Source organism: Nomascus leucogenys, chromosome 20 (genome assembly GCF_006542625.1).
Source record: "Nomascus leucogenys isolate Asia chromosome 20, Asia_NLE_v1, whole genome shotgun sequence".
NCBI lineage: Eukaryota > Metazoa > Chordata > Mammalia > Primates > Hylobatidae > Nomascus > Nomascus leucogenys.
In genome coordinates this window covers 44,781,581-44,807,310 of record NC_044400.1, presented here as the reverse complement: position 1 = coordinate 44,807,310, position 25,730 = coordinate 44,781,581, and the positions used below count along the sequence as shown (strand labels likewise).

The 25,730-nt window shown below is 39.7% G+C and overlaps 1 protein-coding gene across 6 annotated transcripts in view; it reads left to right on the top strand.

The window, feature by feature from the left end:
* The window catches only part of LIMCH1 (LIM and calponin homology domains 1), a 338,444-nt gene that overhangs the window by 160,835 nt on the left and 151,879 nt on the right, over window positions 1-25,730 (top strand). For all 6 annotated transcript variants that reach the window (XM_030801291.1, XM_030801287.1, XM_030801286.1 and 3 more), the window contains exon 3: window positions 2,594-2,663. In XM_030801291.1, coding sequence (XP_030657151.1) covers window positions 2,594-2,663 — 70 coding nt within the window. The remainder of the gene's footprint in view (window positions 1-2,593; window positions 2,664-25,730) is intronic.

The window sequence follows — 25,730 nt, the reverse complement described above, 5'->3', positions numbered from 1 at the left end:
ATTTGATAGATTGATTTTTCCCAATCTTCCCTTTATGTGATAGGGAAGATTCTGCCATGTAAGTGTAATTTTTACAAAGGATGAATACCATGAAATATTAAAAACAGCTTAAAAATCTCAATGTATATAAAAGAGGAGTTTTGGGGCCATGATTGCTAAAAATATTAATATAGTTCTTAGATATAGAGGACAAAAAGCGTACCTCTTTCAAAGATAATTTTAAAATAATGAATTTTGGGGTAGGACATTTTGTTATTTTTTCTACTTTGCCTAATTAACAACAAAGCTCAGATCTCAGTCTGTCTGGTAGCAATGGTATTTCATCTTATTAGAAAAATCTAAAACTATTAGACAGAGTGGTTGATCTTCCAGCTCTGTAGTTATCAGTGGTCCCCAGCTATTGAAAAGGGCATAGCTCCATATGTATGGATAAGAGGTTTCCAAGGTAAATTGTTCAACCTCCAAAATATATTGTTAAGTGAAAAACAAGGTGTAGGACAGTATGTACTATATGCTACACATATATATTTTTAAATTCTATATATATTTTTTTTTATAAATTCTCCTCTGGAAAGTGTTTCAGGTTGCCTTCAGAGAGTAGGCTGGAGTCCTGTGGTACAAAGGTGACAGTGAAATATTTTACTGTATATCCTTTTGATGCTTTTGAGTTGTCAACAACTGTACAAAAATATTATCTTAAAATTCAGTTTAAAATGACACTGTTAAAAACTAGTAAGAAAAGTAATGTATCTGAGAAAAGCAAAAGTAGTGAGAAAAAGAATTTTGTACATTTAAAAATGTGGCTTTGGAGACATCATATCTATCTGTGTCTTTTAAACCAGAAGATTTTGGGATATTTACACCACCTGAGAGAATGCATTGATCTAAGAAATTTGGGTTCTGGGCCTGAGTGTGCTACTAACCAGCTCTGGGGAAGTCACTCAGACTTCAATTCAGACTTCACCAGGCCTCATTTTTCTGAACTATAAAATGAGAAGAGTGAATAAATTGCCTTCCAACTGGTAAAACCAATAATTCCAAAATAAGTTATAAAGAAGCATTTTTAAAAGGTTAAATTTATGGTTAAAAAATAAGTGCATTCATGAAAAGAGCAGCCAGCTTGGCTCTCTGGACAAAACAGCACTTGTGCACTCTTGAGTACCGCCTCTTGGTGGCAGCATGTTGGAATTGCAGTGAAAATTACCGAGAACAGCCAATTAATCTTGCATGCAAAAATGGAATATCCTGTCTGTTACAATCACTTTAGGGACATTTCTCAACAAATAAATATATAGTGATACCAAAGTCAAAGATAGTCTAAATTCAAGACTATTAAACCATTTGAAAAATTTTTGTTACTGGTCTGTAGAAATCTGGCAAGCACAGGTTCTTTATAATTTGTTATAACCTTAGATTGCATGAATTTTAACAGAGGTCAGCAAACTTTTTCCATAAAGCATCAAATAGTAAAGATTGTATGCTTTGTGGCCCCTCAGGTCTCCATTGTAACTACTCAACTCTGCAGTTGTAGCACAAAAGTAGCCATAGACAATATGTAAATGAAGGAGGATGGTTATATTCCTGTTCCAGTAAGACTTTATTTATAAGTACAGGTGTTGGACCAGATTTGGCTCATGGATTGTAGTTTGTTGACCTCTCAATTATAATACACTCCTACCCTAAGTTTCTCTTTGCACAGTATCTAAGTTACCTAATTGCCTGATTCCCAAACGTGGAAATAACATTCTACATTCTACAGCCCCTTACCTTCAATCACTTATTTATGAATAACCTGCTTTGCAAATACTACACTTTACCCAATTACCCCGATGCTAACCATGTTTTAATTTTATAAGTTGCTTTCCTTGTTTCTCTTCACTCTGGATTTTTATGTGCTGAAAACAGGCAATGATAGTTGTTTCTCTTGCATTTTCTTGCTTGTGTAACCATTGTTATATAATTTCAATCTTTAGCTGAAAATCTTTTGCTCAAATATCTTTTGTACCTAGGGACTCTTGGTCAGCCTTGTTTAAAATCTTCAGAATATGATTGGCTAACCTCTTATTAAACATATTCTTCCCTTTTTAAAGTGAAGCTCAACCACATTGAAAAAGCCACTCTTCTCAAAGAGCAAGTAGGGTCTGACTTAGAATTCGTCTTGGCAAATCATTTGTAAAGATAGATACTGGTCTTTGAATTTAGTGCATCCCTGGAGAGACCCATGTCTTAGCCAGGAAAATTGGCAACAAGCCTTACCTGAGTTGCAATACCTGGCTCCAGTTCCAGATAATTCCCTCACAACCTCAATCCAGCTCTCTCCCTTGTCCTTTTCCTTGAAGCCCTCCTCAGTCTCTACCTTTTCTCCTCTCTCAACATTTCTAAATTCTAAAACTTCACCTGCAATGGACGAACTTGATATTGGCAAGGCTCTTCACTTATATGCATGAAGGCTGATAGATTATTGAGATTTACTACATGCTTTAAATTCACTGCTTTTCCTATCTAGCAATTTAGCTGTAGCCCCAGATAAAGGTGATTTGTGTGATCCATCTTGCTTTATGTCTCACTTGACATTCTGCCTTTTTCATGACAGGTTGCTGAATGCTATAAAGCCAGGACTTGTTAAAAAGATCAATAGATTGCCTACCCCCATTGCAGGACTGGTGAGTATGTGGAATTGAGATTTATTTTCCAATATTCCTTTGCTCTAACCTAGGGGTCATGACAGTACCATTTATTACAGTTCTCTCCTGCAATATATATTCCACTTGAATGAGAATGCATTGAATCCATTAAACGAAGAGGTCACTTAAAATGAAAGATTGCAGTCATGCCTAAATGGCATGTTAATCTTTGTTTGTGTTTTTTCCATGAGTGATAAGGACCTTCATTCTCAAAGAGCTAAATTTGTTTTGGGGTGAGAGGCTGATAATTAGGTTGACCCTTGGGGGAGAAATGTGATTTTAATTACATTTGCTCATTTCAGTTCATCACTGCGTTCCCCTAGAATGGAGGGTAGGGGAGGTAGAGAGAAAGAGAATTTTAAGAGAAAACAATATTTTTATAATAAATTGCTGTTTTCAATATTATAATCTACTTGGGTTGAAATACCACAATTGTAGACCAACTATTCTGAAGACATACTGGGGCACTAAGGTGGTCTAACGTCATCTGGAGAACTGTTTAAGCAGAATCCTTGCCCTTCTGAACCTATCCACATAAAATCTAAAACTTACATGTTCATATGTGGTTAGAGGCAGAATATTTTTTTCATGCATTGATATGTCTTATAATTCTTGGCAACTAATTTTAATTGCTTCATCGATGTTGCCTCTGTGCAGAAAAAGGAAAGAAGTAGAAGATGAGAAAGACAATCAAATCTTAGTTTTGGAAGGAATTGGCATATGTGTGCGTGCACGCACACACACACACACACACACATACACACAGAGAGAGAGCAGAGGAAGTATGTAGCTCGGTAATGACTCACTGATTGTTCCCATTGTGATCGCCTTCTGCGCATGTGGTTTTGCAGAAAGCAATGAGAAGAATGTCAAGAATTTAAGCAGGATCCTACGTAGACCTTACTGATTGTTGTTAAAAAGCTTCTTAGCCATATCACAATGACTAATTGAAATTAGATGTGATAAAAAACCAATTGTGTTTGAGAATTGTGGGGGGTCCTTGTAGGAAGGTACATGGTTTCAGCAAGTTGAATGAAATAGATGTTTTCTTTAAGAACTGCTGTTTCTGTGGATGCATTTTATTCCCCATATTGGTTGGTAGTGAGCTGGTGATTAGTCGTTAAAAATCTTTCTAATTTTGTTCTTCAGAATCATGTAACCAAATAGGTTAATAGCGAGATAGATACATATATTTGGAAGGAATATATTTGAATAGTTCTATAAAATAAATAATATATGAGTATTATATATCAGTGTATACATGTATCAATTACTTTAAAACATTTAGTAAATTCACCTCTTCCAAATGTTAAAGCCAAGGTCTTAATGATCCTGGTGAACATCTGTTTGTGCCTAAGCCTATGGCAACTCTGGACCTTGGAGCTCTGGGGTTTAATGTTATAGAAGCAAAATTTGCAGCATAAAACTAAGGAAGGCCCCAGGAAAATCCAGATGAGGAGAAACAAGTCGCTCCCAGTCCAGTAGCTAAAGAGAAAAGGGTTTCAAAACCTCAATTTAAAATGGAAATCATAAATAATTTTAGTAAAATTAACTGTTGTGGCACATGCATTTGTCTTTATATTATTTCCTATCATGGATCAAATGTTTCCCACATATTGCCTCTGTCTTGGAGCATTCGGGCAACTTGATACAAGAAGGCAAGGTGACCTCATCTTCTTTCCTTCTATTTATGTTCTTGACTAGTATTCCTCTACTTTCTTTTTTCGTTTGGATTTCCTTTTCACTTTGTCCTTGCTATCGCTTTTTTTTTTTTTGCCCCTTTTCAATGAACACCTCCCCTACTTATTGTCACCCTGTATCAGTTATATTTTCCTTACTAATTTATTATCTTTAGTCCAAAAAAACACTTTCTTAAGTAAAGTCACCTACTAACCCATTCACTAGTGACTCCTGAATCTACAAATCTGGTCAAACTCTTTTCCTTTGCTCCAGTTGCCTTCAGATCAACATTTCCACAGAAACCAGAGCACTTGTGGCCCTGGTGGGAAACAGATCGCAACCCCGCAGCCCCCTGTTATGTTCATGTACTTCCGGGGTCCTCACGTCATGCCTGTGCTTCCCTTTCTATGGTCATGTTCTTGTCTGTGTCCATGACTTCAGCTCGCCATGATATTGACCCAAAGCAGCATTTCTCATCAAGTACTCTCTCCTGAACTCCAGACCTCGTGTTCTGTCTATTGGACAGTTTCATCTGGGTATCCTACTGGCACCTCAAACTTAACATATTCAAATGAGACTTGAATCACCAGTCCCATGCACCTATTTCCCAACGTCAGTGAAGGCATCATAGACATGCAGTTGCACCAGTTCAGCTGTCAAAGAATTTTCCCATTTGTCTACTTGTCTGCATTTCCTTGGCCACTGCCCCAGAGCAGGCCATCCTCATCTCTTGCCTGGACTATAATAGTTGACTCACAGTTCTGCAAACACTCTTCACGCCCATGAATGATGCCTTTTCTTGTGATATGTGTAATTCATTGAATGCTTTCCTCCTGCTCTTCTTGACAAAATTATATTTGTCTATCAAGATCTAACACAGACTAACACATCTTTTAAGTTAAAAATAAAATAAATTAAATAAAACTAAAGATCTAACACAAAACAGCCTCCTTTGTGAAACCTTTAGTATTTATAGTCCATTATGATCTTTTATTACAGAATATAGAAAATATCCCCTGGTATAGGAGAAAATGAGTTAATACTCGAGAGAGATAAAAGTCAGCTCTGTTTTGAAATGTATTTTGGAAAGTAAGATTTTGAATAACTATGGTTAACAGTTTGAAATTAAAGGCCTGCAAATGGTTTCATATTCGTGTTAAGACACTATGTCTTTAAGTAGTTGGCCATGATCAAACTTACCGATATCTATAATGGGTCCAAATGATGTTAGATGTCCTGGTGATGCACTAAGAAATCACAGCAGTTCTCAGGAAACAATACGACAAATCCACATTAAAGGGCATACTGCAAAACAGCTGGCCTGTCCTCTTCACCACAGTCAGTGTCATTAAAAATACTGCCCCATCCTCGGCGGGGCGCGGTGGCTCATGCCTGTAATCCCAGCACCTTGGGAGGCCAAGGCGGGCGGATCACGAGGTCAGGAGATTGTGACCGCGGTGAAACCCCGTCTCTACTAAAAATACAAAAAATTAGCCAGGCGCGGTGGTGGGCGCCTGTAGTCCCAGCTACTCGGGAGGCTGAGGCAGGAGAATGGCGTGAGCCTGGGAGGCGGATCTTGCAGTGAGCCGAGATTGTGCCACTGCACTCCAGCCTGGGCGACAGAGCGAGACTCCGTCTCAACAACAAAAACAAAAAAAAATACTGTCCCATCCCCAAAAGGCTGGAAAACTGTTGTAGATTAAAGATAACTAAGGAAATATGACAGCCTCATGCAGTGCATGATCCTTAATTGGGAAAACGCAACTATAATAGACATTATTGAGACAATTAGGGAAATTTGAATATAAATTGAGTGTTAGATAATAGCATTCTCTCAGTGTTGGATTTCCTGTATGCGATAGCTGTCTTTGTGTATATAGGAGAATATTGTTGATCTTAGATGGCAAATATATATGCTGGAGTATTTTGAGATGAAATGTCATGATGTATACAACCAATCCTCGATATGTTTAGCAAAAAAGTCTGGGTACATAATATATAATTTTATATACACAAAGAGATAAGAAGGAAGGAAAGGAAGGAAGGGAGGGAGGAAGAACGGGAGGAAGGGTGGAAATGTGGCAAATACTGTCTCTAGATAAAGGGCGTACAGGGGTCATGGTACTTATTCTTGCAACCTTTTGGTAGGTTTGAAATTTTTCAATATAAGACATTGAGGATTAAAATACATTAATTCTCTTATTTTCAGGGGAGACATAGGGAACCTCAAATAATTAATAGGTTTGAAGATGGCAGAGATCATCTTGTTAGCAGAGATGTAGCCTTTGTGTGAGGGTATTTTTCAAACAATATTTTCTTCTTCCAAATATTCATGACAGTCAGGAAAGGGCAGATAGAAAAATCCCTGAAATGCTTCTGAATACATCAGGTTGGTTTTTTCACTTTGTCAGGGGTTGACAGGCCACTGACCATCTATTGATCAGGAAGTCCGTAGTAGCAGGGGCCATAGAGATCTGAGAAGTGTGGCCAGAGGGATTTCTATGCCTGGAACCCATGCCTGTGTGTCTTAATGGGCTAGTGTTGAGAAGCCAATCCATTAAGATGGCCCAGCTGCTTGACTTGGAGATAAATAAAAAAGTGTGTTTTCACATAGCAATCTCAAATTATAAACATATGTAGATTTACGAAGGCATGAATAGGTGTATTTTAGCCCCTGAGTTAAGCTGTGGTTACAAAGAATTCAGGGGTGAAGGTGTTAAAACAAAGTAGTTGAAAATCATTTCCTGGCAAGAATGCAAAGACCCTGGATCTGGGTCTGCATTTCTTCTGTAACGATTGCTGACATATGAAGCCGTGTGGTGACTGCCTGCAGATGCTTGCATTCTCTTTTAGGTGTTAGTGATACTGTTTGCTGCTGCCAGAGAGAAAGTCCTCAAATTTAGGTCTTGGCATACCAAAGGTTTTTTTTTAAAATGCTGCACTTCAGTCTGCTAGCTCATCAGTATTGTACAATCGAGCCACATCTTGAAACTCAATTTAGTGGTCATCAGAGATCACGCTAAATGCTGTTTCATCCCAGGAGCTTTAGGTTTTGTGCAAAAGCCATGAATGTATGAAATCTTTGCTTATGATAGGAGTTCGGGGATTAAGCCTTTTCTTGCACAGATTTGAATTGTGACAGCCGTCGTGTGTGCACATATGTACATGTGAAGTACAATTGGAAATAGGTGATATTTGCGGATTCTGCCCCTGAGTGCTGAACCTTCTTAGAGTTGTCATGAAATACTGTTTGATTTTTCCATGGGTCTATAAGGATAAAAGTGATCTGAGGAAAAGACAATTTTACATCTTAGATACATCTTAGAAGGACATCTTAGATGTGTTTGTTTTGCAGATGAGGACATGTGGGTCCATAAAGGGAAGTTATTTGCCCCACATTAGACAAACGGTAAAAGATGAGATGGATCCCGAGCCCTGGCCACCCCTCTCCTTGGTTATTGCATATCCACTGTTCCCAGTTGAAGATGGGACACATTTTAATGACAGATTATTTTACCTTTTTTGAAAAAGAGAGGAAGGCAGAAACTTACTTTTAAAGTTCATCTCTTTTTTTTCTTTCTGTTGGCCAATACCTACAAAATATCTTTCTGAGCTCTGTGAAAGGCCTTACTTCATGTATCACTTCTTAGCCTGATGAACGATGGAAATTTGACGCTAGCTGAAGGTCAGAAGCAGAAGTAGGAATGTGACTGGTCGGTTGATCCTACCACTCAGTAACCCTAACCCACTCAGAAACGCATTTTGGGGAAAAGGATGTACTTTTTTCTAATCAAAGATAAGATTTCAAATATGGTTAGAGCTTCCTGCCATGGATAAAAATGTAGGTTTCCGTAAGTTCTTTAGACTTTAGGAAGCTTTCAAAAGTTATCTGCTTTATTTTATGAAAACTGACATCAGAACAGTTGCCATTTCATTGAGTGAGATCAGAGTAGGGGAAGTGATGAAAGAGCTGTAGTGATTTCCACATTATGAGAAGATTAAAAATATTGTTTTGGACAAAACTTGACATACAAAGCTGTTAACCTGAGTAGTATGAGTGAAAAGCCTTTATGCAGACTTCTTCTTTTTAGGAGGATAACAATGCAATAAATTGGGGTCCTCGCTGCTTTGGGTGTCTAACGGTCAAGAAAAGGTTTCCTGCAAACTAAGAATTAGCTCTGGTGTGCCTCAGCTCATCCTGATCAATGTCTTCTCTTTTAATTTATATTCTTACAACTTCCTTTAGAATTTCTAGAACTTTACCTTCCCTCCAGTGGTTTATCTTATAGATTACCTTAGAAAAAGCTGGTTAAAGTTCTGTTCTGTGGGCTCGGTCTTTCCTCCAGTTAAAATTGTTGTTTTTTTGGCCAGGCATGGTGGCTCATGCCTGTAATCCCAGCACTTTGGGAGGCCAAGGCATGCGGATCACCTGAGGTCAGGAGTTCGAGATTAGCCTGGCCAGCATGATGAAACCCTGTCTCTACTAAAAATACAAAAATTAGCCCGGCGTGGTGGTGTGCGCCTGTAATACCAGCTACTCCGGAGGCTAAGGCAGGAGAATTGCTTGAACCCAGGCAGTGAGCCAAGATTGTGCCATTGCACTCCAGCCGGGGCTACAAGAGCGAAACTCTGTCTAAAAAAAAAAAAAAAAAGTCTTTTTTTTTTGGCCAGGAGGCAAGCAAGGCAGGGAAGAGGGAGGTTAGAGGTGAAAGTTACCACAGTGGTAACCATCACGTATCACATTCCTACCCTGCCCCAGGTGCAGTGCTAGATCATCCTTCCTAATCTTTACAACGCACCTGTGATGTTGTTATTGCTGTACCTTTACTCTAAAGTTCAAAGAAATGTTGCCAGCATTCCAACTAATAAGAGGCAAAGTTGGTACTTGAACCTGGGTTTGCCCAACTCTGTGTCTGTGCCTTTTCTACTGTGTTATACTCTCTCCATTAGACCCTAGGATATAGAATTGAATCTCAGCACTTTCAGAACATTTGTTTGGACACATCATCAACCTCTAAGGAGACCTAAGTTGTTAGAAAACAGACTCTCTCATTTAAATTTATTAATTCAACCAAATTAAGGAAGTGGCCTTTTTGAAAAAGGCACTGCTACATGTAATGTTTCTGCCATGGCCACTATCAAATCAGGCTTCATGTGGCCATACCTAACAAGTAACAAATAGGAAAGCATTAAAATTCTTTACTGGAGTCTTAAAAAAAAAATGTCAGAGTGATTTCATTCATAATGTGCAGCAGAATTTCCTAAAATGCCCTCCTCTCTCTCTTTCTCTTCTACAGTCTTTCTCTGTCACACACACACACACATGCACACACACAGACACACACACACACACACCTTATACTTGCCAACTCTCTCAAACCTCTCTGTACGCCCAGTGACCTCAAATCTTTGAACCTCACACTGTGCTAGTTCTTGCCTTCCTTGCTTCTTACCCTTTTGTCTGCTATGACTAATGGTTAGCCCTTTCCAGTGCAAATTGCAAATCAATCCAGCTAGACTCGGCTCCTTTTGCCCCTGATTCTGATTCTGGATAACAAAGACTCAGAGACAGGAAGACAGAATTCTCCTTCATGGGTAGGGGAGAAGGAAGGGCTTGGAATAAAAACCCTCCTGTGTTTTTCCTGCTACTCTGTGTTCTCTGTAGTAGTAGCATGGTACGATCCGGAGTCTCCAGGGGTCGCCCTCCCTTTCTTTAGGGGAACAAGTAAAAACCGGTAGCCAAGCGATGTTCTGTATGAAGAAGGCATATTTCACTGAGGGAAATGAAGAGACATTGTGAAGTTTCTCAGCCAAAATGGAATTTAATGACACACTTTCCTTTATCCTCATCTCTGGCACAGTATGAGAAACCTCGGTTGTGTTCTCGCACCACACACAGAGGGAATGCTCAATTTGCTGCTCTCAAGTTTGATGCCAAAGCCAAGCCAACGTAAGAGTGATGGTTAGCATTTTAGGAGGTCTAGCCGTAAAAGACTACACACCGCAGGGAAAAACAACAAAACACACGAGGTCTTTGGTGCATTCCACCTGCATTCAATTGAAAGGCGGAATATGAACTTGGGGATTCTAAGTTTATTTACTGCCTCCCAGGTTGATATGGCTTGTGTGCTGCTAGTTGAAACAGCCTTCACAGTTAGCTTGTAAAAAAAGTACAGGTCATCTCGTGTCCCTCATCTTCTCATAATTTTATATGGCTCTCTACTGAATGTGGAAGAAAATCCAAATACCTCGGAAACGTATTTAAGGCTCTTCCTGAGTGAAAGTAACATTCGAGTCACATTCGAAAGTAACATTTATCTCTCACTTTGTACATCATGCTTGGAAACCAGGGCAACAGATGGTTCATGCCCTACACCAAAAGGCTTGACCACCTCGTGAATACAGTGATAAAAGTGTGTCAGATGGCGAGAGCCATTCTCCACTGTAGGTTGGACCAGGTGAAGGGGAGTTCTGATGCCCACTGGAGCAGGCTGGCTTTTGGTTGTTCACTGATGCACTTGGATCAGACCAATAAGTTAGTCCCCTTGCACATCTTTTGTGGGTATTTGGGAAGACTTAATAAGATTTTTTTGTCCCTTCACTCATCTTGTGATTATTATGTCCCTTCTGGTTTTCTTATTTGGTGAGAGTTTTAGTTATTAATTGCTGTGTAACAAATTACCCCAGAACTTAGTGGCTTAAAACAACAACATTTATTATCTTATAGTTCTCATGGGTCAGGAATATGAGCAAGGCTTAGCTGGGTCTCTAGTTCAGGGTCCCTCACAAGGCTGCATTCGAGGTGTTGGTCAGTATCATTTCCAGGCCAGAGTAGGGAGCTTAGAACTTGCACTTCTAAGCTCACTCGTGGATATTGGCAGGATTCAGTTCCTCATAGGCTGTTGGCCAAAGCCATCCTTGGTTACTTGCCATGTGGGTCTTTCTATAGAACAGCTTACAGGGTTGCAGCTTGCATCATCAGAGTGAGCAAGCAGGAAGGGCCAGAGAAAGAAAGAAAGAGAAAGGGAGGGAGACAACAAGCGAGATGGAAGTCACAGTCCTTTATAACCTAATCTCTGAAGTGATGTTTTGTCAGTTCTGCCTTATTCTATTAATTAAAAGCAAGTCGCTAGGTCCAGCCCACGCTCAAGGGGAGGAGGTCCCACAAGAGTCTGAATGCCAGGAGGAAGGGATCTCTGGGAGCTCTTCAGAAGCTGCTTGTCCCGATGAATGAAATGGTTATATCCGTCTATTGAGCAGCCAGGGCATAGATCTCTCCTTCTCCTGAACATGGGCTCCTTGTGCTTATAGGACTTTAAAGATAACACAGTTTTCCTTGGACAACCTTTCTTGCATGACATCCAAGGTCTTTTTTCTAGTTTTCTTCTGCACATATACACCAAATAGAGATGATGTGTTCTCTCTCTTGCCTTCCAAGTAAAAATCCACTTCAAGATGTAATTCCTGCCTTTTAGGAGACTACTTTCTAGAGGACAAATACAGAAGAAAGGTCAAATGTAAGGTAGACCGTGAAATGTTAATGAAGTATAATATGCAAGAAAGACCAAGGAAGAAATTTTGATTTGTGATTAAGAACTTTGGAAGGGGTGGGATTTGAACAGGGCATCTACAAATAGTGAAGATAATGGAGTTACAGGAAGAACAACTAGCTTCAGGGCATGGAATGGGAAAGGCTCTGAGTCAGAAGAACCTGGGTCTTATCTGGAAGTGGCTATCATTTGCATTATTTGCACTGGGTCCAGTGGCTGCAGCTGGACGCGGAGTCCCTGAGAAAAATCCATGCTTGGAAACTGGACCAGGAATAGTAAGATGAGACCAGAAATGCCATCTGGGGGTGTTTGGACTCATTTTGTGTGCAGTAAAAGCCACCGAAAACAAGGGAATCTTGAGTTCCAGATAACTGAGGTGGCCGTATAGAAAGCTGATTATGGCAAGATACCAGCAATAAAAGTCAAGTAGGAGATAAGTAGTCCAAATGAGAGAGGATGAATACTTAAACCTTAGTAGAAGCAGTGGGATTAGAGATGAGGAGACAGGATTTACTTTTCACTAAATGTAATATGCCATCAATGATGAGACACACCATTTTAAAAAATTATAGCTCATTTTAAAAAGCTGCCAATTCAATGATGACACAATGCTAAGACACTGGCAATGAAAAAATGCCTCTTTATTTCAGTGGTTAAAAAAGGTGTGCATCTTAGAACTGATGAAATACAACAGATAATTTTAGGAAGATGACATTTGCATTTTGGACTTGAGCAATGTGGAGGATACTGATGCCATTAATAGGAATCATGGGAACATGGGAATGAGAAATGAGCTCCAAAAGAAAAGATGCATTCTCTTTTGGACATATTGAGTTGGCTATCTCTAAAAGATATTCATGTGCAGATGTCTGGCAGACTATTAGAAATGCTGGTTTGGAACTCAGGGAAAAAGTTACAAAAAAATTGGACTAGGTTAATAGATGGATTATTTTGAAGTTAAATCCTATGCTTAAGTATAAATGAAGACATATTTTTTTTTCTATAATGACTATGAAGTTCCCCTCCCCCTCCAAATTATAGTATTGTCTTTGGAGTGTTTGATCCACATTGGCAGGGACTGGGAGAAGGAGAAAGGAGTGAAAAAAGGAGTTTGAGACTACAGGAAAAGTCATTAGCAATTGCACTTAGAATTGAAAATCGTGACAGGAGGACCGGTGCAGTGGCTCATGCCTATAATCCCAGAACTTTGGGAGCCTAAGGCAAGTGATCGCTTGAGCCCAGGAGTTCAAGACCAGCCTAGGCAACATGGCAAAATCTTGTCTTTACTAAAAATACAAAAAATTAGCCAGGCATGGTGGTGCATGCCTGTAGTTCCAGCTACTTAGGAGGCTGAGGTAGGAGAATCACCTGGGCCTCGGAAGTCAAGGCTGCAGTGAGCTGTGAATGTGCCACTGGACTCCAGCCTGGGTGATGGGAGTGAGACCCTGTCACAAAAAAAAAAAAAGAAAAAAAAGAAAAGAAATATCTTCATATAATTGACAATTCATTGAGATATCATATCCATCCAATCTTGTGCCCTGCAGCCTCTCTTATACCCCTGATATTTCATTCTTAGTACTAGATGAGTATATTAGTTTGCTCTGATGGCCATAACAAAGTACCACAGATTGGGTGGCTTAAATAATAGAAATTTATTTTGTCAATTCTGTAGGTTAGAAGTCTGAGATCAAGGTGTGAGCAGAGTGGGTTTGTTCTAAGGCCTGTCTCCTTGGCTCACAGATGGCTGCCTTTCCCTGCATCTTCACGTGGTCTTTCCCCTGTATGTATCTGTGTCCATATTTTGCCTTTTTATAAGGACACCGTCGTATTGGATTAAGGCCCCCTCAGATGACCTCATATAACTTAATTACCTCTTTACAGTCACTACAGTCACATTCTGAGTTAGAAAGGGTTAGGAGTTCAAGATACAAATTGGGGGAGGGAGGAGGAGACAATTTAGCTCATAACAGTGGGTTAGCCAGCTAAGCCCTTAAATTCTTATTCACATGTGTTTTGAATGCCTAGACTTGCTAGCTGAAGTCTAATATCCTCTTTCTGTACCACCACAAACTATTTTTCCAAATTTGTTTCCATAATTATTCTGTGTCTCTGCAGAGGTGGAATGTTATATATAGCAGTGCTGTAAAGCTTTTTTTCCCCAACTTCATTTTTTTTCCCTTTCCTGTTCCCAAAAAAATAAAAAATGCCATTCTTTGAAGAAAGAAACCACTTGTTCTCCCTTATCTTTCATTGAGCAGCGTTTAGCAGAATTTGTGACATTACATCAGTTCCTCACTTTTTTCCCTTAGGAACAGACCTTCAATTACAAACTGTGAGCAAAAAATATATAATAGCAGGAAATACATATTTCAGCTGACATCTGACTTCTTTTTTTCCATAGTTATAGCTTACCTAGAGGATAACTTTCTGTGGAACTAATTCTTAGCATGTATTCCAAACCCAAATTTATAGGGATTTGGTTGTTTGACAATAGGAAAAAAATACCACCAAATATATGAAAGTATGAGACCATGCTAGGCTGAAACAGCACTTCTCTTAAAATGTGCCTTCCTCTGGATTGTTTTTGTAGGAAGTTTGTCTTGGCAAGCATTTCCAAAGAACTCGCTAGACACCTCTCTTGTAATTAGCTGGCTTTCTGCTAGAATGTTAGGTCTACCTTCATCTCAAATGGGTACAAAAATTAATTCCTCTCTGTCGCTCTGTCCACAGTATAAAATACTAGATTTCTGAGTAGTTTGATATCTAATTTTTCCTTTCTAAAATTTAACTATATTCAGTTTAAGTTTTTGACTTAACTTAAACATAACATTAAAAAATAGGATGATTGATATAATGTTATAGGAGTGGCACTTTTCCTCTTTTCCCTCAGTGTTAAAAGAATGGTACTTTTTCCTCATGAAAACCTATATCCTCAGCCATGGAAAGAATATCAGACAAACCTAAATTGAAGGATATTCTACAAAATACCTGACCAGTATTCTTCAAAACTGTCAAGGCCATCAAAAGCAAGGCACATCTGAGAAACAAGGAAAGTCCAGAAAAAGTTAAGGAGACATAATGATTAAATACTATATGGCATTCTAGATGGGATCTTAAAACAGAAAGAGCATATTAGGGAAAAACTAATGAAATCCAAATAAAACATGGATTTAGTTAAGAGTAGTGTACCAGTGTGTATTCATTAACTGTGATAAATGTACCATAGGAATGTAAGATGTAAGACATGAGTTATACTGAAACTCTGCATATTATCTTTGTAGCTTTCTATAAATCTAAAAACTATTCTAAAATAAAAAGTTCACTTAAAATAGGATGAATGACAAAGATAAAAGAGCATAATGCAAGGAAACTATGAAATAGGCAAGGAAATACAGAAGTTATTAATAAATATTAAATGTCAGCCTACCACTCGATGTATTTGTGTCAATGAATGGCAGGATACCAGTGAGTCCATTGGCATATTAATCCAATAAACTTTTATAAATGATGAATTGGTTGTAAACATTGTGTTTTATAGCATTTGAAAATTCCAAATGGTAACTCCGCACACGATGCTTCTGCTCACATATTTCAGCATCCTGTTTTTAGAATCTGCAGAAAGAAATATTTCATGTCCTTTAGGGAGGTTTAATAAAAAGCAACAGGTGGAAAATGGATTTTGCAGTAGCATGAACAGCCATAACCATAAATACTAGTACCTCAGAATTATACCAGCAGAGGACTGTAAACACATTAATCTCCCAGCAGTGCAGAAATTCCATTCTCAGATGTCATCTCAATTTCAGGCACAAAGATTGAATGCCTCCATTTAAATTCAAAACACTGAAGGGATATGATGATCCTTTCTTTTCATGGGGATTCATGGAGTGAGTTTGCCAGTTTCCTCATCTATAAGATGGGGTTGATAAATCCCATCTCAGCATTGTGGGATTAAATGAGATGATATACATAAAATACCTAATATGATGGATGGTACACAGGATTTCAATAAATGGTAGTTTACTTTTTATTATGCTCATGAACATTAGGGTGGTCTTAGAATCTCAGAACTAGAAGCCACTTAGAGATTTACTTTTTGAAACATTGTTATTTTACGAATAAGGAAACCGAGACCAGAATGCAGTGACTTGCCTAGAGTCAGGCAGCAACTTTGTTCCAGAGTTGGGACTTGAGTCTTTGTTCCTCCGGTCCGACTTGGGTGCTTTTTCCAGATCCAGATTTCCTGACAGTACTGCAAACCTACTGTGTGCTAGTGGCTGACACAAAGCTGTCTGCACAATTCCAATCCTGGCATCTCTACTTCTGAAGATGCCATTCCTCTTCCTCAGAGGGAATGGGCTTCTCCGCCTCCCTCTCCAATAGGTGTGGCAATCAGCTCTCTTCCAGTTCCCTTTCACTGCATCAGCATTTCAGCCGCTGCAGCCTGCTTGTGGACAGAGCAGGGGTTGGCAGTGGTGACGACTGTTTTGGGAAAGGAAATGTAAGGGCATTTCGGCTGCTGTGCGGGGCCTGACGAGGAGCACACAGGAGAGATGCCCCTCCCATCTCCCAGAGTGTGTTGGCTGGAATTCATTGCGGAGCGTGAGGACATGTGGGGGTAGGTAAAATTCATTATAAAAAAAATGCATGCTTAGGGGTATCCATGATGGAAAGAAGGAAGCTATTCAGACTTTAATACTTGGTAAAAAAAAAAAAAAGTGACTTTTTATTCACTTATTAGTATGGCGAAAATAATATGAAAATTACTTTCCTGTGGATTCATCTTGTCCTTTGATAACTGTTAGCACCTGTTGCTTTTAATTAATTTTTTTTAATTCCCTAAGGAAAGCATTGTTTTTTATTTTCCAGTATGTGGTACAAGACACATAACTCCATTCGTTTAGTCAAAATAAAAATGATTTTTGAGAATTTTGAGAATGAGAAGCAACTTGGCTGCATTTCTAAGAGTGGTCCAGCAGCATGTGGTGTCGTGGGGGAGATGTGGCTGCATTCATGGTGGGGCTGCTTCACCTGAGCACCGTCACATTCTGCTCCTGACTCCACGGCCCCCTTTGCTTTTTAAAAACTTCCATTTCTTAAAATGAGGAGGCAAAGAAGCAAGGAAGACACTAGGGAGGCAGGGAGGAGTCTGGAGGGAAGGGCTGCGTCTCCAGCCTTGCTCACTTAGTCCTTGTCCTTCAAAGTCAGTATTTACTGCAGGCCGGGAAAGGAATGGGGGTTATTTCTGGGCAATTGTCTCATAAAATCCCGTCAGACCTGTCTGAATGCTAAATGTTCCATGGCACTGGTTATCTAGGGGAAGAAAATTTTCCTTACCCAAATTTATGAGGCTGGGTTGAAAACCAGGTTGAAACAGAGCCTGGCGAATCCCTGTGGCAAAATGATTCATCTTTGTCGAGTCGGAAAATCTATTTTTATCACCTTTATTCAGCCAGCTCCTGATTTTGATTCTCTCACTGAGCTACAGCCATTTCCTTCATGGTGCTGAATAGACCAAATGTATCAGGAGCCTGAAACTTCTCTCCCGCCACTCCCAGAGTGGCTGATTCAGCAATCCCGGGAGAAGGGGTTTGTCTTGTGCTGCACGGGTGGGTTCCGCACAAGGTGAAGGTCAAATAAAACCGAGAGGCTGCAAGTGTCAGCAGCCGGCCTTTGACTCAGGAATCCTGCCTGAGGGTATGTGCCACTCTGCTCTCCTGCTCTCTCTGTAAGGTGACTAGAAGGTGACTGGGCAGCCATAACTCCTCCAGTTTTGAAGACCTTCCCAAGAGAAGAAGGGGCAAGAATAAGCTGCCCTCCTTACAGCTGCCAAAGCATCTCCTCAATCTAATCATCGGGCAGAGAGGAACTTCCTGACACCGTTGTATTCATTCTCCCATTTCCATTTAGTTCTGTAACTATGCATTCCAGGCTGATACATAGTCCTAGCTGGTTCTTGCTGGAGTCCCAACTAATGCTGAGAGGAGTGGCGATTGTTTTCTATAATAAGAAAGTTTAAAGGATAAAGATTGGAAGAAGAACTCACTCTTGAGTTTCCTTTTCTAATGGATTCAGCATGCTTACTCTCTGGGAGTGATAATAAATGGCAGTTAGGAAAGCAACAGGAATGTTGACTAGACAGGAACAGTGACCATGGCTGTTGGGGGCATTCCCTGCCCCTGGTATATAGTAGGCACTCAATAAATATTTGGGAAATGAATGGCCAGGATGCTGTTGCTCACAGGCTTCAGTTGGCCTTCTTAACAGCTCTCCTTCAGGACGTAGTATGCAGAGCAGCTAGGAGCTGACATTCTAGAGTGAGATGGCCTGAGTTCAAATCCTGGATTTGCAACTTCTCAGTTGTGTGCTGATCTTTGGTAGGCAACGCAATCATTTGTTTCCTTGTCTGTAAAAATGGACATAATATAGTAACTACCTTATATGGTTTTCATGAAGAGTAAATTAATATAGGTAAAGAGTCTAGATTTCTTTTTCTTGTCATGTGGTTCAAGATATGAAGAAGAAGAAAAACAGGAGTAGGAAAAGAAGGAGAAAGAGGAGGAGGAGGAACTTTGGCTATTGGGATAAATTTGGGACCGTTTGAGATTTTGGCCCTGCCTTTTAGGTTGAATATTTCCCTAAAACCATGATTCAGTGATTTTTAAACCTTCCCTTGTCCTGTAGAGAGAATAATTTGAGAATAAAAGAATAAAATGGGCCAGACGCGGTGGCTTATGCCTGTAATCCTAGCACTTTGGGAGGCTGAGGCGGGTGGATCACCTGAGGTCAGGCGTTCGAGACCAGCCTGGCCAACATGGCGAAACCCTATCTCTACTAAAAATACAAAAGTTAGCCGGGTGTGGTGGTGGGCACCTGTAATCCCAGCTATTCAGGAGGCTGAGGCAGGAGAATCGCTTGAACCTGGGAGGTGGAGGTTACAGTGAGCCGAGATCGCACCACTGCACTCTAGCCTGAAAAGAAAAAAAAAGAATAATAAAATGGATTTCAGGGGGAAAATGATGACAAATTATTGCCAAGAGTTATTGAACTCCTGCTCCTTGCCAGGTACTAACCATATTCAGTGTTGAAACAAACTGTCAGTCCTTGCCCTGCTGGACGCTGCAGTTGACTCTCGAGGGCTGCTGGGCAGTGTGAATTCAATGGCTCCGCAAACACAGCTGCTACGTTCCTTGTTCTCTACCTTTAAAAAAGGAATGTTGAGTAGATCTAGAAGGATGAAGCTTTAAACTTAGCCCCCAACAGGAAATGAGGAATGAGGAAGTAGGGGGAGATTTGTGTGTGTGTGGAGTAGCAGACGAAGTCTAACTGTACAGCAGTATAAAGGCAGTGAAAGAAATGTAGACGTGGGCATTGGATTGAACCATGAAACTGAAGGGAAATCCAAAGCAGTAATGTATCATCAACCTGTGAAATGTAAAGAAGCACAGGTAAGTAGTGAAAGAATGAAGGAACCAAAGCAGTTGTAATGATATAAAATAAGAGCCATAGCTTATTGGACCCTTAGAGTCCCAAAGCCCAGCCTTGAGAGTGTAGATTCGGGAAGGCTGGATTCCTTTGGCATTCTCTCTTTTCAGCTCTGGGTACTGCCACAGCAGGTGAGCTTGTGTTTGGTCCCTTTCAGAGCCTGCAGTCTCCCATCTCTTGGAAATACAAGGGTATGTATGAGCTACCAACTCCCATCTGGCTTTGCTGGTCTGTGGAACATTCTATTTTAATTTGGTGAATCATTTTTGACTCTAGAGATCTTCAACAGTACCTGCCCTTCACACCGTTCCCTCACCTTTGCCAGATCTGCTTTTGAGTAGCAGTTTTATCCCTAGATGTCTTATAGCCCAGACCTGGTAAATCACCAGTGTGAATTATAGAACAGAATCATTTTTCATCCTGCTTTCATCCCAGTGGCTGGATTAATTTTTGGATCTCTGTTTTCTGTAAGCAGTCATTTCTTCCACAGCAGCCATCTGTGAAGAAACAGAGCTTACGAAATGACTGGGGCATGTTTTACATGGCTGTGCTCAGTTCCTTCTGTTTGATTCCCATGTAAGCTTTGGCAGTGATTTCCACAAGCGTGTCTGTGGGAGGTGCTGGAGAATGACTTTGGTAAACAGCCCCTTGGCTATTGTTGGCCCTTTCACTGCAAATACCATAAAGGATACAACTTGAAAAGTCGCTCTGGTTTCTCAGCCCCTCCTAGGGCCCACCCCTGGTCTGACATCTGAAAAGCCGAACTCAGCCATGCTTGTGGTACAGCAGCGATGTGGACTGGGTCTGTGTTTGCCTGACTTCTTTGGGCCACTCTGGGCTGGATGGGAGCTCTGACCATAGAGCTTACTCCCCTCCCCTCATTACACATCCTGGGATTTTCACACTAGCTCTCAATCTGCTGGAGTCTTTTTAGGTAGAATTTCATTTCATCTTCCTCGTTTCTGTTTCAGGTTTTCATTCCACTGAGAATGGATGGCTGATTCCATTGAGAACCAGCCTTAGGAGTTCTCAATGTATTGATTTTATTTACACTGCTAGTGTTACATTTTGCTTTTAGGAATATGGAGAAGCTTAGGGAATTTTTGGACATGTGTTTTTCTTTCTTTTTTTTTTTTTCCTAATGGCCAGAGGTTTCTGCACTCAAATTACTCAGTCAGGGTAATTAAGGACTAAAAAAATTTAAATGTGTGATTTTAACAGTAAAAACTTAAAGGAAGGAAAAAATACCTCCCTTATAGGAAGAAGAGAAAAATGCATATAAATAAACTTGTTAGAAAGAAAAAACTGATTTACCAGCAACTGAACTCCCTTTTGTTTCTTGATTTTTTTGCCTTTAAATAGGCAGTGCTATTTCCCGAAGTTGACCCATTTTCCTTGCTTCTGCTAACACTCCCTTAAGATAAGTATTTATAAAGTTTATTGCACGTTGATATTTCAATTGTTTCCAGAAATCTATCCCATCACAGCAGCTTCCCTACTGCCAGGGAACTTGACCTCAGTATTTCCTGAAGTCAGAGGATGGTCTTACATGTATGTAAGTGCAGGTATCTACAGTAAGAGAGAACAACTTGCTATATAGTGCTCATATGAGTCAACACCAATAAACTGAAAATAAGAACTAAAAAGATTATAACATTGTCCTCACATTATTTTTAAAGCATTATCTGTTTCAATGCTGGCAAAACTGATTACCTTATATAATGGCCAAAGGAACTATTGACTTTCAAGGAATAAGCAACTAGCCTGTCTTTGTTTCCATCAACATGTTTTTTGGTGACTAATATGTTGATTTGATGAAAGCTAATTGCACAAACATGCGGTTTGTGGGGCAGAAAGTAACGCATGGAACTATGTCTAAGAGATGTGGGTGTTCATTCCATTGGTGGATCCAGCACTTTCTTCCTCAATAAAGAGTATTTGTTCCTAAAATAACTGGTGTCTTTCAAGGCACAGAATGTCTAACTCAGCTGAAGATATTTAATTTATATTATAAATGTACATATATATTTTATGAATTTTAATAGAAATATATTAATTTACATTTATAAGTTTAAACATAAAAACATAAAATACATGAAATATGTTTGAGTGTATTGTTAGGGACCTCTCTGAGCTCCTGTGGAGATAGTGTTTTTTCCCTAACATAACTTACATGTAAGAAAATTGGATTTTCCATGAAATTTACTCAAGTAAGACTGTAGGCTGAGTTTAATATATATGACAACTAAACTTTCAGCCCATATTGCACCAAATTAAAGCTTTCTTCTTTGTCTTTGAGCACAAGAATGAAAGCTGGCATACTATCCGATAGACTGAAATGTGTCCTCATGGTCATTTTGGCCACCTTGTGAGCATGATTAATTGACAACATGTTGTTATTATCTTAATTCTTTGGTCTGAGTCTCAGCTCCTGTGTCAGACCTCTGAGTCCCAAACATAGCGCCACAGTCTGGGTCTTCACATCTTGGCCAGGTTTCTGTTAAAAAACAAAGGCACCTCTGTGTTATACTTTCATGGAGCACATGTGGTGTGTGTTTGTTTTGTGATAGGTTTTTATCACTTGGTAGAAAGATGTTACTGTATCTTAAGTGAATGATTGTTTCACCCCGTCTCTCCACAGACCCTAGTTGTTTCTTTCCATGGGTGATGGATTTTTAGGGGCATATTCACAAACCTGCCATGAAAATCTTTCTTCTCCAGATGTTTACTTCTATATTTTTATCTGAAATTCAATCTTTTCACCTATGGACATGCTTCCCTGCAGCAAATAACATGACAAACTCTTTGTCTTTATATTGTCTTTATATTTCAGACTCCCCGCCCTCCCACCCCCACCGAGCCCTCTTAATTCCAAACCTGTGATTATGCTGGACGCTTTACATGTTATGCTCCGGCTTGTAATGGGCCAACTGAAAGATAAACTGCTATTAAATAAATCTATGACTCTTGAGAACAAATAGAGCTGTTGAAAGAGTTTAAAAACATAGTGACTCCTCGAAAAACTGTGAACATTCTTGAACCCTTTGAATCAAAGTGAATTTTCTTCACTCTCTATGTGTGGGTATACACTGAAACTTATAAGAAAGAACCTCAGTAGCAAGATATTTGAAGGCTTTTGTGTTCTTAACCCTGCAAGGTTTTTCTTGGCAAGACTTGAAGAAAATGTAGCTGTCGTCTATTTTCTGCTCCTGTTGAGGGGAGTCGTTGAGTCTGGGAGGCCTCTGATGTGTCAGAGCGAAGCCTGCAGAGTAGAGAAGATCCCAGAAACCTCCAGGTGCCCGGTGGTTCCCTAGTTATTCCATTACCTAGTTACCTGGTTTTCTATTACCTAGTTACCTAGTTATTCCATTCCATTCCACCTCCTCTCCAAGCAAGTCTGGGTGGTTCTTCTATTTTGATCTTTTCTCATGTGTCTCTGTTGCTGTGGAGCTGCAGCATCAAAGCCTACCCCAGATCACACGTGTCTTCTGTTGCCACCACCTTTCCCTCTGGACACTGGATCAGTCTTACTGCCATTAGGATGCTTATGCTTCCTAGGAAGCCTCATTTATCTGTACTGGGGCAGCTGCTGAGGACTACACAAGATTCGCTGTCATGGGTGTAGCCTTCAGGGACTCCCCAACTTGCCTAAGTTACCTCTTGGGTCCTTGATTGAAACTCCAGTTGCCAAGTAATGAAGATACAGAATTTTGCATTGATCTCTCTTCCCTTTTCCATCTTTCCTGTTTCCATTCTGAAAGGAACTGCTCTGAACTGGCAAATGCCTACAGGGACTTCAGTGTCATAGGACAGGCTACTTTGACTCCTTTGTATAACCTCAAAGTCACTGCCAATACAAGGGTAAAACAGATTGTGTTCATCGTACTCAAATTCAGTGTGATGTGAGTTGGAATGCTAAGAAAAACTTAAGAGATATTTTTAGCAAAAATGAAATATTTTGATGCCTGTTGCTCACCTGAAAATTTTCCCAGATTTGCCATTTCTAGATTTTTAGCAGCTTCACAAAGGGGTATTGTGTTTGAGTCGGAAGAGAAAAATATTTTTATTTCCTGTCCTTGACGTTTAGTGGAATTGATAAAAAGCATCAAGGATCTTTGAGTTCTGGATCTCCCGCAAAAAAACACATTATGTAAGAAAGGACTTGAGTGTTTTTTTCCTGTTTGTCAGTATGAGGGGAGAGTTACTGTGGAAAGTGAAGCGCAGTGATCAGCAGGAATGGAAAACAAAGAGCTTTGCTAGAAAATCACAGCAAGGGTGATCAAGCAGTTACCCTGTTATCTGGCCCTAAACTTAATGTTGACCTTGACAACGGCTTTTACATCTTCCACCTAAACAGGCTCCTTTACTCATTCCTGAAAAGACACTGTTGCAACTTGAGTTGTAGGGTTGTTGGAGCTACCTGATGTTTAATTAAATGATTATTTAATCAATAAATGAGTGAATGATCATCTCTTACGGTTGATCAGACAGTATTCATTTAAAAAGTCATAGGTTTAACTTTTTTAAAAGTCAAGTCAACACAGAGCTTATGTATTTAAGCAGTTGGAAGACAAAATATTAATATGTTCAGTCAAGAATATCCATTTCGTTTCATACTTACTTGGCAGTTTAATTTTTTTTTGGCCATAGTTTACATGGTCCAACTGTTAGCTTGGTTAAATTTGCCAATATGAAATATTAACAATGGGGTGAATGCTTTATGAAAACAAGAAATTGTTTCTGCTTGGTCTACCTGTTTATTCATTCATCAAGATTTCCCAGGCTCTGTCAACAGATTTCTAAGCAGACATTTGATGATATATTGTTATAGGAATAAAAAATATGTTATAGAAATAGAAAACTACCTTCCATGTAGAGTAGAAAGAAGCCTTCATTGGTCTGCTTTTTTTGTTTTTTTGAGATGGAGTCTCACTCTGTCACCCAGGCTGGAGTGCAGTGGTGTGATCTCAGCTCACTGTAACCTCCACCTCCCCAGTTCAAGCAATTCTCTGCCTCAGCCTCCCAAGTAGCTGGGAGTACAGGTGTGCGCCACCATGCCCAGCTAATTTTTGTAATTTTAGTAGAGATGGGGTTTCACCACGTTGGCCAGCCTGGTCTTGAATTCCTGAGCTCGAGTGATCTGCCTCCCTCAGCCTCCCAAAGTGCTGGGATTATAGGCATGAGCCACCATGCCAGCCTGTATATTTTTTTTAATAAAAATAATCCTTGGACAACTGTTTATGTTGTTCTCTTATGCTTGTCTATCTATAGAATGAAATCAATGTGTTTTTTTTCTCAACTTTCTTCTTTCTTATTCTTCTTTAGCCCCATCATTCAGTCTCTTTGTTTCTAAGTCTTTCAGATGCTTTAACAACACTATTTTCTTACCTGATTTTCTGTCCCACTTAGCATGTTATTCCAGGCAATGAATGTGTTGCTTCCCCTGTGATAGATTATGGCACTAAAATAGTAATGAGCTTTAGTACAATGGGAGCAAAAATTACTCTGCTAGGTAAGCCCCATTCTTCCCCTAGCTCAATTCAGTGTTCCATTAGCCACAGAAATGCCAAGGATTCCGCATACCTACATATATATATGGAGAGAGAGAGAGAGACGAGAGAGAGAGAGAAAGAGAGAGAGAGGTTGAGACCGAGATTGAGACAGAGAGAGCTAGTTCGCTGTCAGGTCTTTACTACTGGAAGAGTCAAAGATTTGCAAATGGAGATTTTTCTTTGCATCTTCTTCTTCCTATTATCCTTTTTTGTAAACAATGTTTATTTTATTTTTAATTGACAAGTAATAATTATATATATTTCTGGGATACAAGGTGATGAGGTGGTGTTATGATGTCTATACAATGTGGAATGATCAAAGCAGGCTAATTAACTGTCTGTCAGCTCGCCGACGTATTTCTTTGTGGTGAGAACATTTAATATCTACTCTTCACAAATTTTGACATATACATTATTATCAGCTATAGTCGCTATGCTGTCTAATAGATCATTAGAACATAATCCTCCTGTCTAACTGGAATTTCGTGCGCTTTGACTAAGATGTCACCTTTCTCCACCCACCTGTTACCTCCTCCTCAGCCTCCGGTAACCCCCATTCTACTCTCTACCTCTATGAGTTTGGCTTTTTTAGATTCCAAGTATAAGTGAGATCATGTGGTATCTGTCTTCCTGTGCTTTTTATTCTTAAACATATTAACTGCAGAGGCCCAGCTTCATCCCCTGTCTTAGCCACTTCCCAGCCCAAGGTGACCTTGGGCTAATAATTTAAGTTTCACATTTTTTCATCTGTAAAGTGATGATTAACTATAGTACTGACC